The sequence below is a fragment of the Agelaius tricolor genome, unplaced genomic scaffold, assembly GCF_023055355.1.
Source record: "Agelaius tricolor isolate 1412-34295 unplaced genomic scaffold, bAgeTri1.0.p SCAF_20, whole genome shotgun sequence".
In the NCBI taxonomy this organism is placed as follows: domain Eukaryota; kingdom Metazoa; phylum Chordata; class Aves; order Passeriformes; family Icteridae; genus Agelaius; species Agelaius tricolor.
Genome location: NW_027269280.1, coordinates 9,788,523 through 9,809,350, shown reverse-complemented (window position 1 = coordinate 9,809,350; position 20,828 = coordinate 9,788,523). Strand labels below are relative to the sequence as shown.

Below are 20,828 nucleotides of genomic sequence, written 5' to 3'. Positions count from 1 at the left end.
TGCTCTGTGTCCACGTCAGGAGTTAATCTATTCCTTGTGTGGGTGTAGGGTAATAGGGACATGAGCACTCATATAGGGGGACAAAGGGGACCTGACAGCACACAGGGGGGATCTGATGGCTTGTGCAGAAGGGAAGCACTCCTGGCACATGCAGAGAGAGGCAGGGTCTGTGCTGTGAGTGAAGTCAGGGGGTCTGAGCCATCCCTGGGGTGTCAGAACAGTGGGAGCTGGAGCAGACCGGGGGGCACAGGGAGGGCTGGGGATGGTGCTGGGGTCTGGCTGTGCACAGTGGCCTCTGAAGGTTCTGAGGGGCTGGAGCAGGATCTGAGGGCTGGAGGGAACGGAGTGTGGGTGGAAGGTTGGGATGGTTTGAGAGCGGGAGCCCCCCTGCAGGCAGCCCTGGTGCATTCCCTGTGCCCCGCACCGCGCCCTCGCAGCGGCGCTCGGAACCGAGCCAGGAAAATCCCCGGGAGCTGCGGGAGCCTCTGGCTGCCCCTGGCAACTCTGTTGTGCTGCCAGCACCTCGGCTGTCCCGGCCCCAGCTCCTCGGGCGAGGAGGAGGCACCGCCGAGATGGACCCGGAGTTGGAGGAGCGGGTGCGAGAGGCTTTCCGGGACAAGCTGCGGCTGCTGTGAGTGACACCCCCCTGCCCTCCCCATGGCAGTGACCAAAGGGCTGGCACCAGGCCAGCAATGTCCTGCGTGCCCCGTGATCTCGGCTGGTGTTCCCATCTCCGGGATGGCTGTCAGGAAGGAGAGGACACTGCAGCCACGGGCTGGGGGCATGCAGGGGGATTCCCCCGGGTCTAACAAGAAAGCTGAGATTGTGGTGTCACCTGTCCTTCCCTAGGGAACAGCACTGGTGCTGGGGGGCTCCAAATAGGGGAGGCTGAAGCGGGAGGGCAAGAGCATGAATGCAGGCAGGGCTAAGGCTGTGTGCCTCCTGGCACCCGGGGGAGCGGGCCAGGCACAGCGGCGGCCCCTGGCAGCCCTGCCCGTGGCACGGTGGCAGATGCCCTGCCCAGGCTTTCCCTCCGCAGCCCGGCCGAGCTGCACGCAGCCCGTGGCAGGACGGGGGCAGCGCGGGGCCCCGCCACGCTGCCTCCATCCACCCGTGTGCTCCTCAAGAGGCGGGAGGCGGCCGAGGCGGAGCGGGAGCTGCAGAACCAGCGGCAGGTGAGGGCGGCCCCAGCCCCTCGGGTGCTGCAGGCGTGCCGTGGGGACAAGGGGCTGGCAGGGGTGTCCCCAGCTCCCCTCAGGTGCCCACAAGCGTGCGCGATGCTCCCGGCGCCCCGCCATCCCGCAGGAGTTCCAGCAGCGGATGCAGCGCCTGGCGCAGCGCCGGCAGCAGCTGGCCCGGAGGCAAGAGCAGCACCGCGACGCCGTGCTCAGATTCGAGTCCTTCCTCAAGGTGCCGGGCCGGGGGCCGGGGCCGGGCCGGCCGGAGGGTCCCCGCTGACCCCGTGCCCCCGTGCAGGCGGTGGCGGCCCGGCGGGAGCGGGCGCTGCGGCGGGAGGGCGAGGAGCGGGCGCGGGCGGCGGCGGAGCGAGCGGAGAGCGCCCGGCTGCAGCGGGAGCTGGAGCGGCTGCTGCGGCACCGGGAGCGCCTGGCCCGGCGCCTGCGGAGCCTCCGGCCCTTCGGGGACTACCTGCGGGACGTGCTGGCCAGGATGGGGCAGGTGAGCTCCTGCGGTGCCACCCTGCGTGTCCCCAAGCCCCCTGGAGGGGCCATCCCTCCGGCCTCAGCCGCCTCCCACTGCCCAGTTCCAGGACGTGCCGGCCATGCTGGTGCATTTCGGGGTGCTGGCGGAGGTGCGGGCAGCCCTGGCACGGGAGGCAGAAACCGGGCAGGAGCAGCTGGCCCAGGGCAGGGCACAGCTCCAGCGGTACCGTCAGGAGAGCAGCACCCAGCTCCTGGGCACCAGGAACGAGCTGGCCCGGCTCCACACACGCCTGGAGGCTGCCCGCCGGGATGGGCTCCAGTGGGTAAGGGGGATGTGGGGTGGCCCAGGACCCCCAGGGGGAGGGGGCAGTACAGACCCCAGGCGTGCTGCACAAGGAGATGCCCAGTGTGGTGGCTGCACGCTTCTGGGCTGAGCTGAGGATCCTCACATGCCCAAAAAGCAGCAGCTCTGCATGGGGGGGATACACAGCCAGGACTCCTGGGTCCCTCAGGCATGGCCTAGGGGGCACAAAGGAGACAGGGCAGTGGCCAGGAGCTCACTCTGTCCCCCAGGAGTCCTGCTGGACACGCATCCAGAGCACAGCCACCCAGAAGACCCTGCTGCTGGGGCAGATCAAGCTGGCTGTGCTGAACCTCTTCCAGCAAACCACAGCACAGCTCAGGATCCCCACGGACAGAGCCCAGGAGGATACAAAGGCCCAGCTGGACATGGTCAGCACAACACTCTCCCCAGGACAGTGGGGCTGGGGACACACAGGGGCACTTACATCCCTGGATGGCTGTGGCAGCAGTCTCCCATCTCCACAGGTGTTGCTCTGCATGCAGGCCCTGGGTGACATCTGTGCCACTGGAACACACCCACAGCACCACAGGAGTGCCAGGCTGCTTCGGGGCCAGGAATAGCCCCTGGGGACACCTGCCTGCTCCTGGGGCTGGGGTGGGGCTGCCAGGGCCAGCATGGAGCCACAGGACCCATGGAGCTGGAGATAATTCCCTGCAAGTCTGGAAACCCCATGTCAAGAGGCAACATGGATGGCAGTGGCACAGTCACACTGGGGTGGCATCACACCCAGGCAGGGCCAGGGCACTCCCGAGGTTCCCTCCTGCACAGAGCACCCCAGGCAGGAGGATGAGGAGGAGGGAGCTGCTGTTGGCATCTCTGAAGGTGCGTCACATCAAAATACACCCAGCCATGCAGCACAGCACTTGCTTCTTCTTGTGTCTCTAGGGAAAGAATTACCCCAGGCACGATGCTTGGAGCAAGGACAGACAGAAGCTGGGATGCAAAACCAACCAATATTTACTGTCCCCTTGCCCAGCTCCCAGCCCAGGCCCAGGGGACGTGTGCCCTACACCCTCTTCCTGAGCTTGCCCTTTTTGGCAGGGCCGGCGCGGCGGCCGAAGGCCATGAGCCGCAGCTCCTGCACGCGCTGCCGCCCGCGCGCCCGCAGCCGCTTCAGGCCCCCGCTCTGCAGGAAGCGCTGCTTGGCCGCCTTCTTGCGCTGCTTCAGGATCTGCTGCTTGTTCCTCAGCTCCGAGCGCACCCTGCCCTGCGCCGGGGGCTGCCCAGGGCCTGTGCCTGCAGGGGACAGGGCTGTGCTCAGAGCCAGGCTGAGGGGAACTGTGCAGGGCTCTGTGGCTTGTTTCGGGTACTCACCGTGCCCACGCCTGTGCTTCCCTCTGAACTGCTCCCTGCTGCGTGGCCCTTCCTCATCCTCATCCCGCTCATCAACCTTGTACTTCTGCTTCCACTTCTCATAGCTGGATTGGGTGGGTTAAGGGAACATGTGGGGGACTCTTCACTTCACCCTGTGCTGTGGTTATCAGACTGTGCTCCCTCCCCTGGTTGCTGCCCTGGCAGGGGATGGAGCCCTGACACACAGGTCCAGCCCTGCTCCAGCAGTGTCAATGGCAGGATACAGGTTGTTCTTGTAGGAGCTGCTGATGTAGCGCCCGCTCTCCGTCCGCACCTTCTTCTTGTCCTCCTGGCCCGTCTGCCCCACAAACCGCTTCTTCTTGCGGTCCCTGAGAGAGACAGAAGGGTGGTGGGACCAAGCAGTGCCACCCCCAGTCTTGATTCCCCTCCAGCCCATGGGCAAAGCCCACTCACCACTTGAGCAGCTGCTTGTTCTTGTTGAGGTTGTGGTTCTCGTCGCCCATGAGATCCAGCACGGCCCCGGCCGCCTGCTGCTCGAAGGCGCTGCCCTCGCCGCCCACGCTCAGCCTGCCAAGGGGGGTGATGAGAGCAGCCCCCACACAGGCTGGGAGGGGACAGCAGCAGGAGCCCCCCCAAACTTACCCCCGCTCACTCTCAAAGTCCTTGGGCCGGTATGGGATGTAGAAGTCCTCAGCCTGCTGTGCCGGCTGCTGTGGCTTTTTCCTGGGACCATCTTCTCCTCGGCCCCGTTTTCGCTTCTGGCCCCCCACATTGGAGAACACGTCCTGGATGGGGACATGGAGGGTTCAGGAGCCACATCCTCCCAATATCCCCACAAGTCTCTGCACCAACCTCAAAAGCCCAGCACAATCTGGGGCCCTGGTGCTGCCAGCACCAGGCTAAGGCGGCTCTGCAGCAGTTCCTGCATCCATGACCCAATTACCTGGAGGTCTTCCTGCTCTCCTTCCCCATCCTGGGGCTCGGGAGGGGCTGGGCACATCCCCTGCCCTTTAAGTGCTGCTGCCCGCTTCTCCTGCTGCCCACGCTGGAACTTCTCGATCAGGGCGTGGTCGTGGCGCCGCTTTGATCGCATCACGGTGCTGGCCGGTGTCCGGGACGTGGCATTGATCTCAAAGATGGTCTGTCCCCAGGGCAGGAGCATCATTCCCAGTGAGCCACATGGGCATCCCATCCCATCCCATCCCATCCATCTCAACTCACCGCCTTGGACTTGTAGGTTTTAATGCTATCCACCAACTTCAGCCTCTGCAGCTCGGTGTCTTCGAAGCGAGCTCCTGGGGAAGGCAGGCAGGGACAGGGGCACAGATCAGTGTCATGGGGAGGGCAATGGGGTTCCCTCCCTCGGCATCCCCCCAGCACTCACTGAAGAGGGGATGCATGCCCAGCTGGGACACATCCAGGTCCTTGGCCCTCTTGATGGACTCGGGCGAGGGGCCGGGCCGGGAGCGCAGGTACTGCTTGTGGGCGTTGTCGGCGACACGGCGCAGGCTGCGCAGCTCCAGAGAGCTCTCGTGGTCCGTCAGCAGCAGGCATTCCTCATCATCCACCAGGCTCTGCGGGACACGGCCCAGGACCCCGCCAGCATCTGCAGCCCAGAGCAGAGTGTCACCTCCCCGGCACCCAGCCTGCATTTCTCACAGCAGAGCTGACAGCTCCAGGGAGCTCGGCACAGTTCAACCAGCATCCACCACACACAGAGTGTATCACAGCCTTCAACACCCCATTTTCCCCACCACAAGACCACAAACTCCAGCACTGGCCAAGGAGAACACCCCAGTGGCCACACAGCCACCCCTCACCTGCAGGCATCTCCTGGGCTCCAGCGAGGACGAGTGGGCGCCCCAGGAAGAGGTGGAGGTCGAACACGTAGGGCATCTCATCGGGAGCCACCAGCGAGTAGGCAGTGCCACTGCGGCCAGCTCGGGCCACACGACCTGGCACGGGCAAGAGGAGAATGGGAAACCATGCCCAGCCTGGCCCCACCCAGGCAAGGGATCCCCGGTGTCCCTGTAGTCTACACACGTGACATTTACCATGGGGACATGGCTGGCAAGGAGCAAGGGGAAACTCTACAGGGAAGGTACCAATCTTGCTCCCAAGAGCCCTCACAGTCCAGCTGGGACATCAGGGACCCTGACACTGCTTTGTCCCCAGTCTGTCCCTCAATACCACAACACAGTGAGGGCACTGGCACCCACCGACACGATGCAGAAACAGCTTGCCCTTGGCAGGGAAGCTGAAGTTGATGACATTGTCCAGCATGGGGATGTCCAGCCCCCGGGCAGCCACATCGGTGACCAGCAGCACTGGGCACTTGCCCTGGGAGAACTTGGCAATGTTGATTTTGCGGGCAGTCTGGTCCAGAGAGCTGTAGATGTGGGTGCAGCGGATGCCCTGTGCCGTCAGCAGCTGGGAAAGGGAGAAAAGATTGGATGGATGTGCCCTCAGCAGAGAGACAGGGCCAGAGACTCCAGAGTGGCCACCTGCACCTCCAAATCCTGAAGTGCTCCCTCCTCTCTCTGAGGGGTGAATGGATGCAGCACTTCCATGATGACATATTCTGAGATTTCTCTTTCAACCCAGTGAAACAGAGGGAGAGATTCCAGCAGGGACCTGCCACGGCTGCAGAGCCCACATGGGCACCCCCAAATGCCACTCACCTCCCTCAGATATTCCGTGTGGTGCTTGGTGGCCACAAAGACAACTGTCTGGTCCTGGGGTTTCACCACGCTGCGGAGCAGGTGGAGCAGCACGGCCGGTTTGTCATCCCCACGCACGTGGAAGAACACCAGCTGCAGCACGAGGACAGCGCTCAGCCCCGTGCCACCACTGCCACCCTCGTCCCCTCCTCGGCAGCAGGGGGCTTGCAGCGGGTAGGGGGCACAAAGCCCCTCTTGAATTCCCCCATCTCACCTTGAGCTGCTCACTCAGCTTGGACTCCACATCCAGGCGGATCAGCATGGGCTCAGTGAGGCCTGTGGTGACACACAGGACATGGGCCACTCAGGGGTGTCCTGCTGGGGACACCCGCTTGGCCCAGCATTAATCCAGCCTGGTTTTCCCAGTGCTAGGCTTGGCCTGGCTGTGGGGCTGTGCCGTGTCCCTGTCCCCAGTGCCACCTGCCCCAGGTCCTCACCAGCCCGGGCAAACTCGACGAGCAGCTTGGGCAGCGTGGCGGAGAACAGCACGGTCTGGTGGCAGTCTGGGAGCCGGGCAATGATCTCCTGCAGCTGCTCAGCAAAGCCCATCTCAAAGAGCCTGCAGGGAGGGGATATGGGACATGGCAAGTCCCTCCCTGGGCCTCTCACCCGTGTGGGGACACTGCCAGCCCTGGGGACAGCCCTGCTGACCTGTCGGCCTCGTCGAACACCACGTATTCCACGGTGTGCAGCTTCAGCTTCATCTCCACTGCCACGTGCACCAGGCGCCCAGGGGTGGCTATGATTCTGTGGGGACAGAGACAGTGACAGGACCAGGCCAAGGGGGAGACAGTGTCCCCACACCATCCTGGGAGCAGGTCCCAAATCCACCCCAAAGATGACACAAGAGAGACCCAGTTGTCCCACAGGAAGTTGCTCCAAGGGAACACCAGGAATGCCCATCAGGCACACCAGCTCTAAACACCAGTGATGTTCCCAGATGGCTGGTGGCCATTTCCCCACTGGGTCCCCTCCCTGTGCCCCACTCACATGTCAGGGTTCTCATGCAGGGCAGCAAACTGGTCCTCCATCCTGTGAGAGAAGGGAGAGGCTGGGGTGGCACCGGGCAGCTCAGCCCCTCACCAGGTTTTTGGGGAGGCTCAGGGAAGCAGGGATTGGAGGGGACATGGGGACAGCTTACTTGTCTCCTCCCAGGATTAGGGCTGTCTTCAAGCCAGTGAACTTGCCCAGCTGCAGGGCAAGCAATAAACATATTGGTGGGATGTAGAACCAAACCCATTGTCCCCATTGTTCCCACTCATCCCCATGTCCCCTGTACCTCCTTGGTGAACTTGAGGGTCTGCAGGGCCAGCTCCCGGGTGGGTGAGAGGATGAGGGCACGTGGCCCAGCCTGGCTGGGCGCCTTCAGCCGCTCGAACATGGGGATGAGGAAACAGGCTGTCTTCCCACTGCCCGTCCGGGCCATGGCCACCACATCCCGGCCACGCAGGATGGCAGGGATGGTCTGTGGGACACCATTGTCATCGTCACTGTCCCACTGCCACCCCCTGGGACAGGGACCCACCGCTCCCCAGGCTCACCTTCCTCTGGATAGGTGTGGGCACCTTGTAGCCCTTCTTCATGATGCCCTTGAAGACAGGGTAGCTGAGGCCTGGGGGAACAGGGACAAGTGAGGGGGCATGGGCAGGAGGGGACAGTCCCTGTCCCAGGGACAGCTGTCCCTTGCCTCACACGCACCCATGGACTGGAAGCCCCCGGATTTCTTCTTCTTCTGGTTCTGGGCCCGCACCATGGCCTGAGTGTCCAGCTCAGCATCAGCGTCGGCGCCATCGTCCTCTTCGGTGGCCGTAGGGAAGGAGGGCAGTGGGGTTGCAGGCACAGGCACCTGGGGACAGTGGGGGATACGGCTGTGGTGATGGGTCAGGTCACTGCAGCTCTGCACTGTCGGCATGGCAGTGCTGGTGACTGTGGATACTGGAGACACAGGCACTGGGACATGGGTATTGGGACACTGGCACTAGGACACGGGTACTGGGGACTAGGGTACTGGGACACGGGTACTGGGACACGGGTGCTCAGGACAGCGGCATTGGGACACTGGTCGTGGGGATACTGGTACTGGGGACACGCGTACCAGGAATACAGGCACAGGGGACATTGGCACTAAGGACAGCGGCACATGGACACCGGGGCCGCAGTACCGGGCGCAGGGACACGCCTCGCTCGGGCCCAGCCCGTTTCCACCCCGCTCCCGCCCCGTCCCGTCCATTCCCGTCCCATTCCCGCCGGTACCGGCGCTCCGCGGGGCTGGCGGCGAGCTCGCGGCGCCATGTTGGTCCCGGCGGCGGATCCACGTGTCGGGGGCGGGGACGGAAGGGGGCGGAAGGGGCCGGCCCGGTCCAAGCCCGCCCCGGGGCCGCGGCCATGCGGGCGGCAGGTCCGGCCCCGGCCGGTGGTGGCTCGGCTGCCGCCGCCCGCCCTCCGCGGGGTCCCCGGGGCCGCCGCCGGGTGCGGCCGTCCTTCGTGGACGAGTCGCTGTTCGGCCGGCCCGCGGGGGCCCGCCCGCCGCCGCCCGCCTTCCCGCCGCCCTGGGCGGCTCCGGCGGCTCCCTCAGCGCGCGGCTCCCGGCCCGGCAGCCAGTGCAGGTGAGCCGTGCCGCGGGGCGCTCCCTCCGCTGCCCCGCGTCGGTGCCCTGCGGAGCCCCTCGGCTCCCCCTCTGCCTTCCCCCGCTGTAACCAGCCCGTGTTTCTCCGCTTGTCGCCCTGCAAGGTCCCGAAGCCACGCTCCGTCCTTCTGTGACGAGTCCCTGTTCGGTGCCAGTCCGCAGGGTCCTGCCTGGGCAGCTCCGCGGATGAGGAAGGAAGATGTAGCCAAGCTCCACTCGCTGCTCTGGAGCCCCCCGCCCGTCCCCCAGAGCCAGCCCGGCGTCTCCCCACACCGCCGGGGCGCTCCCCTGCGAGCCGTCCATCCCCCGGCCTCCGCGCCCCCGGCCACATCCGAGCCCGGCCACAGGGAGAAGTTGTGTGCCTGGAGACACCCCGGGAGCGATGCTGGCCCCAAAGGCTGGGCTGCTCCTGGCAGAGCACGCTCCCAGTCTGTCAGCCGGCTGAGCACCCCCCCGGACAGGATTCGCCTTTCTTCCAGCCTCGGCACAGAAAGGTGGAAGAACCAGAGTGCTCCAACAACCCCTGCTGCCCCCCAGGGCCCTCTGGTGAGGGGTCGGTCCAACAGCGTGTCCGGATCTCCTGTGCCCAGGAATGCCAAGGCAGCAGGTGGCTGCACAGCCAGACCCCCCTGGAAGTGATGCCAAGTGTCCCTCTGGATGTACATCCAGCCTTAGTCTGCCTGAGGCCAAGCCCACCAGGACCCTGGGCTTTTCCATGTCTGGAAACAAAGGATGGGGCTGTTCCATGCTGGAAGCCAAGCCAGGAGCCAGAGGCGACCACAGTGCTGGGAGCAGTGACCTCCTGGTTCAGGGCGCACCCCGTGGCACCAGAGCAGGAGAGCCTTGGTGGGAACAGCACCCCGTGATGTGCAGGGGTGTCAGAGGAGGTTCCTGCTGCCTGGAAATCCAGCTGGGAGGTTGGAGCAGCAGGAGACAGGAGTGCCCCCAGTGCAGTGCAGGGCCTGTCCGGGCACAGGTACAGGGACATTGTGGGGACAGGCAGGGGCTGTGCAGCTCCCAGGACAGGGGGTGCTGCTGGGGTGGGGTCCCAGGTGAGTCTGGCTGGGGCAGTTGGGGTCTGAGGGCCTGACAGGGACCTTTGCTGAGAGCAGTCCTGCTCCATCCCACCTGTGCTCGTGCCTGCAGGAATGCAGGACATCCCTTGTCTGACCTGCTTGAGGCAGGTCCAGTCAGGTGGTGGAAACCCCTAGGAACAGAGGCTGCACAGCCTCTCTGGCCTCCTTCCCACTGCTCCACTGTCCTCAGGGTGGAAATTTTCCCTTTATCTAGTCAGAGCTTTTCTAATTTGATTTTGTGTCTTTTCGTGAGCGCAAACCTTGGCCCAGCCCTCATGGCCACCTCCTCTTTGCAGGTATTGAGAGGCTGCTGAGGCCCTCCCAAAGGTTCCCTTCTCCAGGAAATGAGCTCCATTCCCTCTGCCTCCATGCACAGGATGTGCCTTGGTGTCTCCCTGCTGTCCTTGCTTTGTGCCACCAACACCTTATGGACTCCTCTGACAAAGCAGGATGAGGGAGGATGAGCACAGAGGTGAGGAAAACACTGCCCTGGTCCCAGCTGGATGGGATTTGTGACACACAAGGATCTGTCCAGGGATTTTGGCAGCTCGTGGTGATGAGGTGGTGCTGAGTAGATCCATAATTGTGTGGCTGAGGGTTGTGAGGTGCTCACAGCAGTGCCATGGTGTCACCAAATAAGTGCTCTGAAACAAATCTGGGATCTGTGGGATACTGCTGAGGGACCTGTGCACCTCCAAAGCTCCTCCACTTCAGTTGCTGAGGTGGGAAAGAGCAGCTCTGTGTGTATGGAGGTGGATAAAGGACATGGGGTGGGTGATGTGGGTTTGCAGCCACTGCTCCCTGGGGAGGGAGGCTGCAGTGAGGAGCTGCTAGGGTTACTGGGAGTTTGGTAGCTCCCATGCTGAGGGAAACACTCACATTCACCCAAGGTTAAGAGCATCATTCTGCCCCCAGAAATGATTTTATTGCACCTTGAGCAGCAGCAGGATGGAGCCGTGACCCACTCCAGCAGGTGGAGCTGGAGCCAGCCAGGAGCCTGCACTGAGGGGAATTTCTGCTCATTTCTGGGACTGACAGGAAGCAAGCATAACCTGACATTATTAAAACCTGAGAAGGTGAGTGAGGATCCTTGTGATTCACTCCAAGCTCTCAGATCTCTCCCTATGCTTCCCACTGAGGCAATCCAGCAGCTCTTCTCCACCTGGGGTAAAATTGGAGGGACAGGAAACAACTGTGGCCTTCTCAGAGGAGGGGTTGGCAGTTCTGGTGTCAATCCCGGCCTGATCAGCTGTGTTTGGGATGTAGGCACAGTGATGTGCAAGCTGTGAAGGCTGCAGGTGTCACTGGGCTGGGAGAGAGCCCAGATGTGGTTTGGACACTAGATGGAGACAAGAGGGTTGAGGATTGACACGGGAGCAGGAATGCTGTTCAGCAGCACGTGGGAGATCCAGAGAGGCGAATCTCAGCAAACTGGGGGAACTGCCCTGGAGTCTAAGGGAAGCCTCTTAAAATAAGGCGAGATTTAATCTGAAAATCGAGTTAACAGTGGCCTGTGTGGCCAGGATTGGCCACTTTACCCCCACTGCTGTGCTCAGGGTCTGAGGAATCAGTGGGGGAAACTAGAGCCCATCTCATCAGCCACACTTTGCTGTCCCACACTGGCCCAGGTTGTCACCAAGGCCTTCCAGGAGGTCAGAATTGGCACTTCTTGCTCTTTACACGTGAGGACAATGTTTAAGTATAAATGTGTTGTTTGCATTTTGTTCCATGATTCTCACTCACATTGGTGCTTTACTGTTGCCTTGTCCTCTTGTTCTGCCAGAGCTGTGCAGTCCAGCATGAGAGCAAAAGCTGCTCTGTTACTGCTGGAGCTGGTGCTCACGTGAAAAAAAACCCACATTAAATCTGAATGAAATGAGGTGGGGGAAATGTCCAGTTGTTTCCTCCCTGCAGTCCAGCCTGTCACTGGTGCTCAGCTCAGGCCAGAGTTATTGGTACAGAGGCCTGTACCCAGCTGGGGATCCTCCCTGCTGCTGCTCTCGTTTTTCTGCCTGCTCAGCACTGACACAAATCTCACTCTCCACCTCTGACCCCACCCTGCCTTGTTGCTTATTGGGGGTTGAAGCTGTGTTGCTGCAGGGCTGCTTTCCACTGAAACCAGCGGAGCACTGGGCTGGAGCGGGACCCTCCAAAAGCAGCAGAGCTGGCAGAGCTGACCTTGGCAGGCTTCGTGTCCTGCAGGACCTTTGGAGAGCCAGCGCTGCTGGATGCCCCTCACGGCACCCACTGTGCCAGGGCACGGCTGGGCTGCACTCGGGCCCGACCTGTTCCTACCGCCAGCAGGGTCTGCGCACAGCGAGACCCTGTTCTTCTCCGTGCGGCCCGGGGAGAAGCGGCTGTCCTGGCCCGGGAGCACCGCGGGGTCCCGGGCCCGCTCCCCTCGGTCCCCCAGCCGCTCCCGCCCGCGTTCCGCCGTTGCCCGGTGACCGCTCCTCTCCTGCCTGACCTTGGGGCGGGGCCTCAGCACAGCCAATGGCAGCCCCCGTTTGGCTCCCCCAGAGCCCACCCCCGCCACCTCGGACCAATCGGCACGCCCATCTGTGTTGAGGGACAGCGCTTCTATCCAATGGCGAGGCGAAGTGCGTGAGGCGGGGAGGGGAGGCGGGGTTAGCGCGGATCCTCTGGCAGGCGGTGGGGGCAGGCTGTGTGCGCGGATTGGCGGGAGCCGTGAGGTCCCGCCTCCTTGGGCGGGGCCCGTGCTGTAGCAGCCAATGGGAGGCGGGGGGCGGGGCGCGGAAGAGCCGCGTCGCTGCGGGCGCCGGTTCGGAGGGGCCGGGCCGGGCCGGGCCGGGGGGTGCGGGGGTCCCGGGCCGGGCGGTCCCGGGGGGTTTGGAGGGTCCGGAGAGTCCCGGGGCCGCGGGCAAGGGGGCTGGTAAGGAGTGGGTTCACCAGGGCTGGGAGGAGGGCGCGGGGAGGGCGCCGGGCCGGGCCTCCCCTCCCCGTCGCGGTGACAGCGGCGTGCCGGTGTCCCTCTCACCGGACAGGGACAGCGGCTGTGAGATGTCCCCGTGGCGCCGTCCTGGGCCTGCCTCATCTTCCTTTTCCATCACCTTTTAGAGCAGTCCGTGACCTTGTGGCATCGCGCAGTTCGCAAAAGCGCTCCGGGAACTTGATGTGCGCGGACTGCCGGCGGCCCCGGGTGCTGCGGGGCACGGACGGAGCCATGTGTGCCCGGGACACCTAGCGCCATGCCGGCCCTGCTCCCGGAGCCGCGGCACCAGCAGCTCGCCCAGGAGCGGTTCGTGCTGCGTGCCCGGGCTGGGAGGGGCAGCCCCGCCGTGTGAGCTGAGCCCTCACGGCCCCACCGAGCCCGCACGGCCCCGCTGATCCCGCTGTCCTGCGCTGTTCAGGGAGCTCGGCGCTGTCCGGAGATGGGTGCGCGCAGCGCGGTGTCCCGGTGCCCCGCAAGCCGCCCCGGGCTCGGGCCGGCCCGGCAGAGCTGCTGACACCCGCGCCGCCCCAGAGAGCTGCGGAGAGCCCCGGGGCCGCCGCCGGAGGGACGGCATGGCGGTGAGCATGGACGATGATGTGCCGCTGATCCTCACCCTGGACGACAGCGGGAGCAGCGCCTCAGCCCCTCTGGATGAGCCGGACCGGGAGGAGCTGCCCAACGAAAGTAAGAGCGCTTTGTCGCTGCCCGCACGGGGTTTGTCGCGTTGGGGTGGCCGCTGTTCCCGCTGGGACCGGCAGAGCTGGGCTCGGTGTCGGGGCTGCCCGGTAACAGCGGGTCCGGCTGCTGCCGCTCGTTTATTGCTCACAGCTCCCTGTGACACCGCGGGGCCGGCAGGTCCCACCAGTGCTGTTTGTACCACACAGTTTCGTGGTTTCCCCCATGACCTTAAGCCCTTTCCTGCGCGCTGTCCTTCCCTTGGCGCTGTCCCACTGCAGTTATCTCATGTCTTTTCCTAGCACCATAAACATCTGCACTTTGTGAGGCTTGTTTTGTCTGTTTCTAGTTTACATCCTGATTTTTCCAAGAAGAGAAGTATTGATAAATGCCTTCCACGTCTTTGTTGTGCTGTTATCAAAGAGCCTGCGGTAGTTTTAGACAGTATGTGCTGTTCAGTGGGGCTTTGCCAGCCTGTGAGCACTGGCAGGGGGAAAACAGCAGCCACCATGCCTCAGAAGCTTTGCTTTTCTCCTCAGTGTGCCTTCATTAAAGCCCTCGCCCTGCAGCAGGCTGGATGTGGCAGCAGATGTGTCTGAGTGTGTTCACAGAGTTTCTGGTTGGTGTTACACCTCGTGGATGGATCTGTGCAGTTTTGTCCACCACATCCCCACGACTTCCAATTGCAGGTGCACACACACAGCTCTTGTGATCCAGCCCTTGCTGCCACAGGCTGAACTTTTGGAACAAATGCATTGTTTCCTGGCCAGGCATCCCTTTCTTCCATGTTATAGCTCTGTGCCATACTGCCTCTGAGATTTAATACCTCTAGCAATAAGATGAGTTCCCTTATGGCTTCCCAACCCAGGAATTAATTTTGGATAATCAAGATTCTTCTTCCCTCCCCCTCCTCCTCCTCCTCTGCCACCCCACAATACAGATCCCTGAATAAATTGCCCAGTTGACTTTCTTTGAGCTCTGTTTTATCCTTGCTTCATCCCATCTGTTTGTCTTTTAAAGTTTAGCCCTCTATTTTTAAGTTAAATAGAAGAGAGATTTCTTCCTCCATCCACGGGTGTATTTATAGGATTCCTTGTGACTAATTTTAATCACTCTTCCCTCTTTTCTTTCCCTCGCCTCCCATCCCTTCAAAGAAGAAGTTGTGTGAGGCTTAACAATTGCTGGAAGCCAGCATGACTGTGTTAAAGCACAGGCATGAGAATGAATGTATTAATAAATAAAGTTCTCCACATTGAAATACAGGGAGGTTCTTTAGGGACCAATTTTGTGCTTCTTACAGGATCGCTGTGTGGTTTTTGAGAACTCATTTCCTGGCATCCTTCAAATGAAATGTCTCTTATTTGTATGTTTTAATCACTGTTAAAGTTGGATTTGCTGCAGAAATATAAAGCTTATGCTCTGGAAGCAATGGGGAATGATACAGAGCCTTCTGAAGTCAGGGTGGGATGAGGGATTAGGAGGGGAAGGCTGGCATCAACAACTTGAAAGGCACCTTTATCTCTGGGAAGCGGGAAGCTTAAATCAGGGAGTGAGCACACTGACAGCAGCACTGGCAAAAGTAAGCTTGTTTAAAAACTAGAATGTGTAGCCCAGCTTTTGCTCTTTGCCTGCACAGAAAATCTGCTGTGAAATGCAGCAAAGTTGTGTCTCGTGGAAGCTGTGAGGAGTCAAATGTGTCCCCTCTGCTCTGCCTCCCCTTGGCTGCTGAGGGCTGAAATGGCATTAACAGAACTGTGTGATGTCACCTTTTCAGTCAGAAGCTATTCTTTTCCAGGGGAAAAGTGTGAGAAGTGCAGGGGAGAGAGAGCCTGCCAGGGTGAAGGTGAGGACATGGGGACAAGGAAGGTCAGGAGGCTTTTTCCTTCTGGCTTTGCTTAAACTCTCATAATTGCATATTCAGCCAGAATTTGGAGGAGCAGCTCCCTCATTACTGTGCCTGGCCATCATCAACTCCAAGGGATTCAATGGCAGATTAACCACAAAACTTTCACTGAGCTGAGTCCCCAGAACAGGCTGGGACTGCAGTGAAGGACCCCCCATCCTCTCCAGGTGACACCTGGGGAAAGACAGAATGGCTGAGGCTGCCCCTTGTTCAATCACGTTTGAGGTTGCTGATAATTAAATCTCACCTTTGCTTTGTGTTCCTGTGTGCACAAACTCCTCTGAATTGTAGTCCATTCTTCTCATGTCACAACCATGTCACTGAGTGCTGTGTGCCTCTGGGGTTCAGTGGATCAGCTCTTGTGGTTTTTAAGGAACTTCTTGTGCTTTTAAATTAAAAAAAAAAAAAAAAACCTATCCATAGTCTGGTTTTGTTCCAGTCAGGTCTTTGGATAAATGAATTTGTAGTTGTGGATTCTTGGTGTTGATTGCCTGGAACTGGAGACAAGTTTCTGGGTGGAAATAAGTAGGAACAGGGTTTTCTGAAAGCAAGCCTGTAGCAGATGTGAAAAGAAAGGACTGAAGTGCAGGAGTGAATTCCTTGCCAAACCTTGCAAGGAGAGTCCTCTCCTGGGTAAGTGGGTGTCTTGGGGTTAGAATAAAAGAGAGCTAAAGGAGGAAAATTGTGTGGAAAATTGCATTCTTAAAGAAAATGTCCAGCTGCAAAAATTAATCTCCCAAATCCTCCAGCTCTTAAGCATTTAATGAGAGAAAATACTTGCATGGGGAGAAATATTAAACTCTGCCTTGCTTGGCTTGTGCTGGGATTCAGGACTTCCAGGGAGCTCCCATCTGCAGCCACCACACAGGGTCAGAATCCTGCAAAGTTGACAGGAATTCGGACCACATCCAGAAAAATGTGCTCCCTGTGGTGCTGATGGTTTTCTGACTGGGCTGGGTAATTTTTCTTTGCAGCTCCAGCAGCTGAAGGAGACAGGGAGAAGCTCTTGCATCACCTGGATGCACAGTAATGAATATGAGCTGCCCTTCCCCAGCTCATCTTATCCAAGCATCTCACACAAACTCCAATTAAGCTCCCCAGCCCCTGCCCGAGGGCAGTGACTAATAGGAAACTGAATTTCTATAGAAGGCAAGAAGGGAGGTGTGAACCTGGCTTGGCCTTTCCCAAAATCCTGTCCTGAGAGTGATGAGAACCTGCCAGAGTTTAGTGATTTCCCATCCCTCCTGAACTCCTGGGAAATGTTTGAACAGAGCTCTCAAAATACCTCCTCAGTGCAGTGTCTGTTTCCATCTACAAAGGCAGCCTGGATAGCCTTGAAACTCCAGGACAGTGTCTCTCCTTGAGCTGATGGGAGCTATAAACAATAAATGAGTGCACATTGATTTATCCTGTATTAGATCAGAGACAAGATTCTCCTTTGCCTCCTGCATGGAAATTGCTGTAGCCTCAAGTAGAGTTGCAGTGTGTTCAGAGCAGAAAGTACAGCTCAGAGTGTTGTGCATGGAACAATGGGATATTGTCTGTTTTGTCACTCAATGGGTGATGGCAGGGGGAAAGAAGTCATCTTTCAACTCTGGGTTTTTTACAAGAAAGCAACTGCATCTGCTATTGAGGTAAAAATCTAATTATTAGGGAGGTGGGGGAGCAACTGCAACAGCCAAGAGCGATGTTTTCTAGAAGGATTGTTGGAAAATGGGAACTTATAACTGCTTTGAGTGAGGTGCAATCTCACTTTCTGCTGCCTGAGAAGTGAATTGTCAGGAAAACCAGAGCCAGCCTGGCCTTTTGGGCAGGTGAATTGTTTGGGAAGGTGAATACATGCCTGGCACTGCTGGGGATGAGCAGGCAGCCCAGGGTATGTGAAGAAAATGAGATTTCTCTGTTGGTGAGGGTGAAGGGGCTGCCCCAGGAGTGCTGGGCGAGGAAAGCCCAGGGCAGAACAATATGTGGAGTGTGCTGGAAGGGGCCCTCTGCCCTTGCCTTGGGACAATTCCCTGATGGAATGTGGGAAGGGGCTTTCAGCAAAGCTGTTCCTTTTGTAACTGGCTGCTGGAGACTCAGGTGGTGGTTCTGAGCACAGAGCCTAATTACAGCATCAATGGATGTTGTAGACACCCAACTTGTCTTAAAGAAAAATCATTTACTAAGCCCCAGGTAGACACTTGAGATTTGGAGCAGTTAATGTTCTTTTTGAGGCATGTGAATTACTTGGATTTTTATGTGTTTGGTAGCCAAGCCAACCTGAAGTGACAGAAATCTCTTCTGTGTTGGATCTGGTTCCTGAACACGTTTGTGTTGGCAGTGAGAGGGTTAAACCTGTCCATGTAGTCCACAGCTTCATCCCATCTGTTCATGGCATCATCTCAGAGAATCCTGGAATGGTTTGGGTTGGAGGGGCCTCAAAACTCATCCTATTCCAGCATCATGCCATGGCTGAGGTTTCCAGGTGTAAAACAATTCCTGAAGGGCTGAGGAAGCAGAGAATAAACACCTGAAACAAATTTCCCACCTTTGGAAAATGCTGCAACCACACAAACTCTTGGGACCTGTGCTGCTTGTGGAGTCATTCTGGCTTTGCTGCCTTTGGGGGAAAAGAGGCATTTCAGCCACCTGGTAGATTTAATAAATCCTTCAGCATCTGTAGGTTTTGATCCTTGTGTGGAAGCAAGGGTTGTTCCAGAGGGGCTGCTTGGGCTGAGGCACTGGGTCTGAAATGCTGCAGCTAATTAAGGTGAAGGAATGAAGGGGATGAGGGAACAAGCAACTGCTTGCTTTGGACCTGGCAGATTCCAAGATTTCTGACAGCCAGGCTCTTAAACAGCCTTTTGGATTATCTGGTGCCTTTCTTGGATGCTGTGCAGGATATTTCCTCATGTCATGGCCCCTAGTTCTACCAATTTGCCTTTAATTAGTTCCAGCAGCAACAGTGCTTCTGCTGCTGCCTTTAGAGGTGAAACATGGCCAGAGCAGAGGACTGGGGTCTCATTTTGGGGAGCAGCTCCTCCTTGCACCTAGGGTGAGTCAGGTAATGCCACTGTGGGTCACAATCTCACCTGGAAAGTGCTGATTGCACCTGGTGCAGGAGTGGACAGGTAGGCTTCATTCCTTTGTTATGAGGAGGTGCTGTTTTGCATTGCTGTGCATGATTCATTTTTCTTAATATGCACCTGCTTAAAATTTATAGAGAGAGGAATTTTTTCCAAAGCACAAGTGGTGGTTTTGTGGTGGATTGTTGGTTCTGCCTCTGGAAGTCTCATTTCTCTGACCTAACAGCCTTGCATTCTGCAACTTCTGCCAGGGCTCCTCTAATCCTTTCCTGGCCTAGATGACTTAAAATGAATGTTTTAAGCAAGCAAAGCGAAGCAAAAACTGCCTCGGAGATGAGTGAGGGGTGAAAATCTTGGAAAGGGAAACGAACACCCAAAACATAAGGAGATTATTGTTTTCTCCTTCAGTACAATTTGTTTCCCTGGGTGATGAGCTCTGTAAGCTCAGAGGAAGGAGGGAAATGCTGCTTTTTAGAAGATGTTGGGGATCTTTTGCTATGATGTTAGAAATAATGAAAAATATTTCTGCTCTGAACCTTCCTCTGGGATCTCACTTGTCCTGCGTATTCAGGTTTTAAGGCAGGGCTGTGCTTAAATACTTGTGTAGAGCTTTCTTTGATGAGAAGGAGCCCTGTGTTGTCCAAAACTCAGCAGCATTTGTGTGGAGACATCCTCACCGTGGCTCTGTGGTGCCTGCAGAGGAAGAACCCCAAGCACAGTGAAGCACCAGGAGGTATCGAGGGCTGCAGTCATTGTGGGTATTTTTTCCAAGCCTTCCTTGTTTTCTGAGCTCTGCAGGGGAGTGGTTTGCACAATGCACACGTTGTGTGTCTCACAGTGGGATGCTCTGTCAAACAGAATCTCTGCACTGTTGACTCTTTCATGCAGAGAGAAAAAAAAAAAAAAAAAGAAGAAGAAAAAAACCCAGTGATTTTTGTCTTGAATGCCCCATGCTGTTCAAATCTGAGCTGGTAACTGCATCTACAAGGTAGAGAAGACTTGGGGTAGTGTTCCATTATCCTGGAGTCAAATGGTTCTTTCTCCTTTGTCATCTCCTGCAGCACTGGGGATGGAGATCACCTCACACTGTAAATCCAGGGGGGGATCCTGCAGAGTGGGGCAAGGAGTCTGGAAGCTCCACAATCCCTGAAGATGAGAGTGATGACCTTGATGCTTTGAGGGTAGGAGCCCCTGCCCTTTGTGTGTCTTCTCAGGCACATCTCCCATCTTTTTTGGGCTTAGAGCAGAGGAACAGGGTGTTTCCTCCCTGAGCTGACTGCTTTCATTGGAAAATGTGGGATAAGGCCATGTGTTGTGTCATCAGGGGGCTCTGCTTTTTTTTTTGAACAGGTGGTCCTGGAATTATAAAAGATGTTAAGGAGTTTGAAAGTGTTGGAGCTGCAATTTTCGATTGACAACTTTCCAGCTCGAACCGGTCACTCCTCAGCCACCACAGCTGACTTGGAAACATTTGGCTCAGGAAGCGGAACAACAGTTGGAAACAAACAGTGATTAGTTTTTTCATGGCTTCCCAGGGAATGCATCACTTTGTTCGTTTTCCCCCCTCATTTTGTGGTTCCTGTGGATTTTTAAGGCACTGTTGATGCAGGATGTTCACTTTAGCCAAGCCTGCGTACTGGCAGATTAAAATGAGCAAAGGCTGAGCACGCTGAGTTCACTCATCATAACCAATATGATGCTTCTCAGAACTTCCTTTGCCCTTGGTATCTTCACTGAGGAATCCTGCCTGCTGCCGTCAGCCCCCCTGCGTTGAAATCCCATTTTACCCATTTCAATGCTGTAAGAAGTGCTGTATAAACTAAACAGGAGCATCTGGGAAGTGGTTAGAGTTGTTGTTGATTGCCTTTTCCTTATTGCCTTCAGGGGATTTAGGCTTGAATTTGCTGGAAGTAGAATTTATGAGGCAGAACGCTCCATTTCTGATCCTTAAGCTGGGGAGAGTGTGGTGAATTTGATCGGGCTCTTCTGCTGCCTCCCGTGTCTCTGGCTTTTGATCTGCACCTCGCAGGGCTCTCTCTGTGTCTTTACCATAATTGCTTTTTGCATGTGGAGAAGAAGGCTGCTTTTCACATGGCTGCTTGCTTTCTGGGAGCTGCAGGAGCAGGGTTGGGGTTTGGGCCATCTGTGAGTGGTTCTGCAGGATGCTCAGGCACCTGTGCCTCACCTGGGGACACCAGGGAGGTGTCACAGCAGCACCTTGGCCTTGGGGACAGATCCTGGACATGGCAAGAGGGCACTGCTGTGGTTTGAATCACACTGAGCATCCAGTGTTGCTTTCACAATCTCAGTCTGGTGATGTCTGTTTGGAACAAAAGGCTTTTCTTCTCCTGCTTGTGTGTAGGGGAACAAAATTTAGGATGTTTCTGTCTGCACAGCTGTGTTAAACCCCCTGGTTCTCTGGGGCTGGACAGCTCAGCTGCACTTGTATTTCCCACCTAATGTGTGTG

At 58.0% G+C, this 20,828-nt stretch overlaps 4 protein-coding genes and 1 long non-coding RNA gene across 8 annotated transcripts in view; 3 read left to right on the top strand and 2 right to left on the bottom strand.

The window, feature by feature from the left end:
• Positions 1-461: 461 nt before the first annotated feature.
• CFAP73 (cilia and flagella associated protein 73) lies at positions 462-2,884 on the top strand. Of its 3 annotated transcripts, none has more exons than XM_071445491.1 (7): positions 462-631; positions 1,040-1,175; positions 1,306-1,410; positions 1,477-1,677; positions 1,763-1,984; positions 2,235-2,393; positions 2,471-2,884. In XM_071445491.1, exons 1-7 carry the CDS (start codon positions 573-575, stop codon positions 2,516-2,518), a joined length of 930 nt encoding a protein of 309 aa, XP_071301592.1. In that variant the 5' UTR covers positions 462-572; the 3' UTR covers positions 2,519-2,884. The 3 variants fall into 3 exon arrangements, with proteins under 3 accessions (XP_071301592.1, XP_071301591.1, XP_071301590.1); XM_071445490.1 differs by having other exon boundaries at positions 463-631; positions 1,769-1,984; positions 2,490-2,884; XM_071445489.1 differs by having other exon boundaries at positions 466-631; positions 2,490-2,884.
• Positions 2,885-2,964: 80 nt separating this feature from the next.
• Positions 2,965-8,391, bottom strand: DDX54 (DEAD-box helicase 54). Its single transcript, XM_071445476.1, has 20 exons — positions 8,313-8,391; positions 7,758-7,905; positions 7,601-7,671; positions 7,339-7,524; positions 7,201-7,250; positions 7,050-7,091; positions 6,711-6,806; positions 6,497-6,618; positions 6,274-6,335; positions 6,021-6,152; positions 5,559-5,769; positions 5,160-5,294; positions 4,724-4,945; positions 4,561-4,634; positions 4,283-4,480; positions 3,982-4,124; positions 3,793-3,906; positions 3,603-3,707; positions 3,340-3,443; positions 2,965-3,261 (listed from the first exon to the last, which is right to left on the bottom strand). The coding sequence occupies exons 1-20, from the start codon at positions 8,349-8,351 to the stop codon at positions 3,032-3,034; spliced, it is 2,484 nt and encodes an 827-aa protein (XP_071301577.1). The 5' UTR covers positions 8,352-8,391; the 3' UTR covers positions 2,965-3,031.
• RITA1 (RBPJ interacting and tubulin associated 1) lies at positions 8,319-11,640 on the top strand. The gene is given in 4 exon segments (XM_071445493.1): positions 8,319-8,427; positions 8,430-8,665; positions 8,790-9,661; positions 9,700-11,640. Coding segments are annotated over 3 exon segments (849 nt in total). The 5' UTR covers positions 8,319-8,349; the 3' UTR covers positions 9,325-9,661; positions 9,700-11,640.
• Positions 11,641-12,494: 854 nt separating this feature from the next.
• Positions 12,495-20,828, top strand: part of TPCN1 (two pore segment channel 1) — a 42,328-nt gene continuing 33,994 nt past the window's right edge. Inside the window, exons 1-2 of one of the 2 annotated variants that reach the window (XM_071445477.1) lie at positions 12,495-12,654; positions 12,840-13,398. In XM_071445477.1, coding sequence (XP_071301578.1) covers positions 13,287-13,398 — 112 coding nt within the window. In that variant the 5' untranslated portion in view covers positions 12,495-12,654; positions 12,840-13,286. The remainder of the gene's footprint in view (positions 12,655-12,839; positions 13,399-20,828) is intronic. The other variant, XM_071445478.1, reaches the window with a different exon arrangement.
• Positions 17,442-20,541, bottom strand: LOC139598748 (uncharacterized). Its single transcript, XR_011682000.1, has 2 exons — positions 18,367-20,541; positions 17,442-17,781 (listed from the first exon to the last, which is right to left on the bottom strand). It is a non-coding gene; the product is annotated as an uncharacterized lncRNA (long non-coding RNA).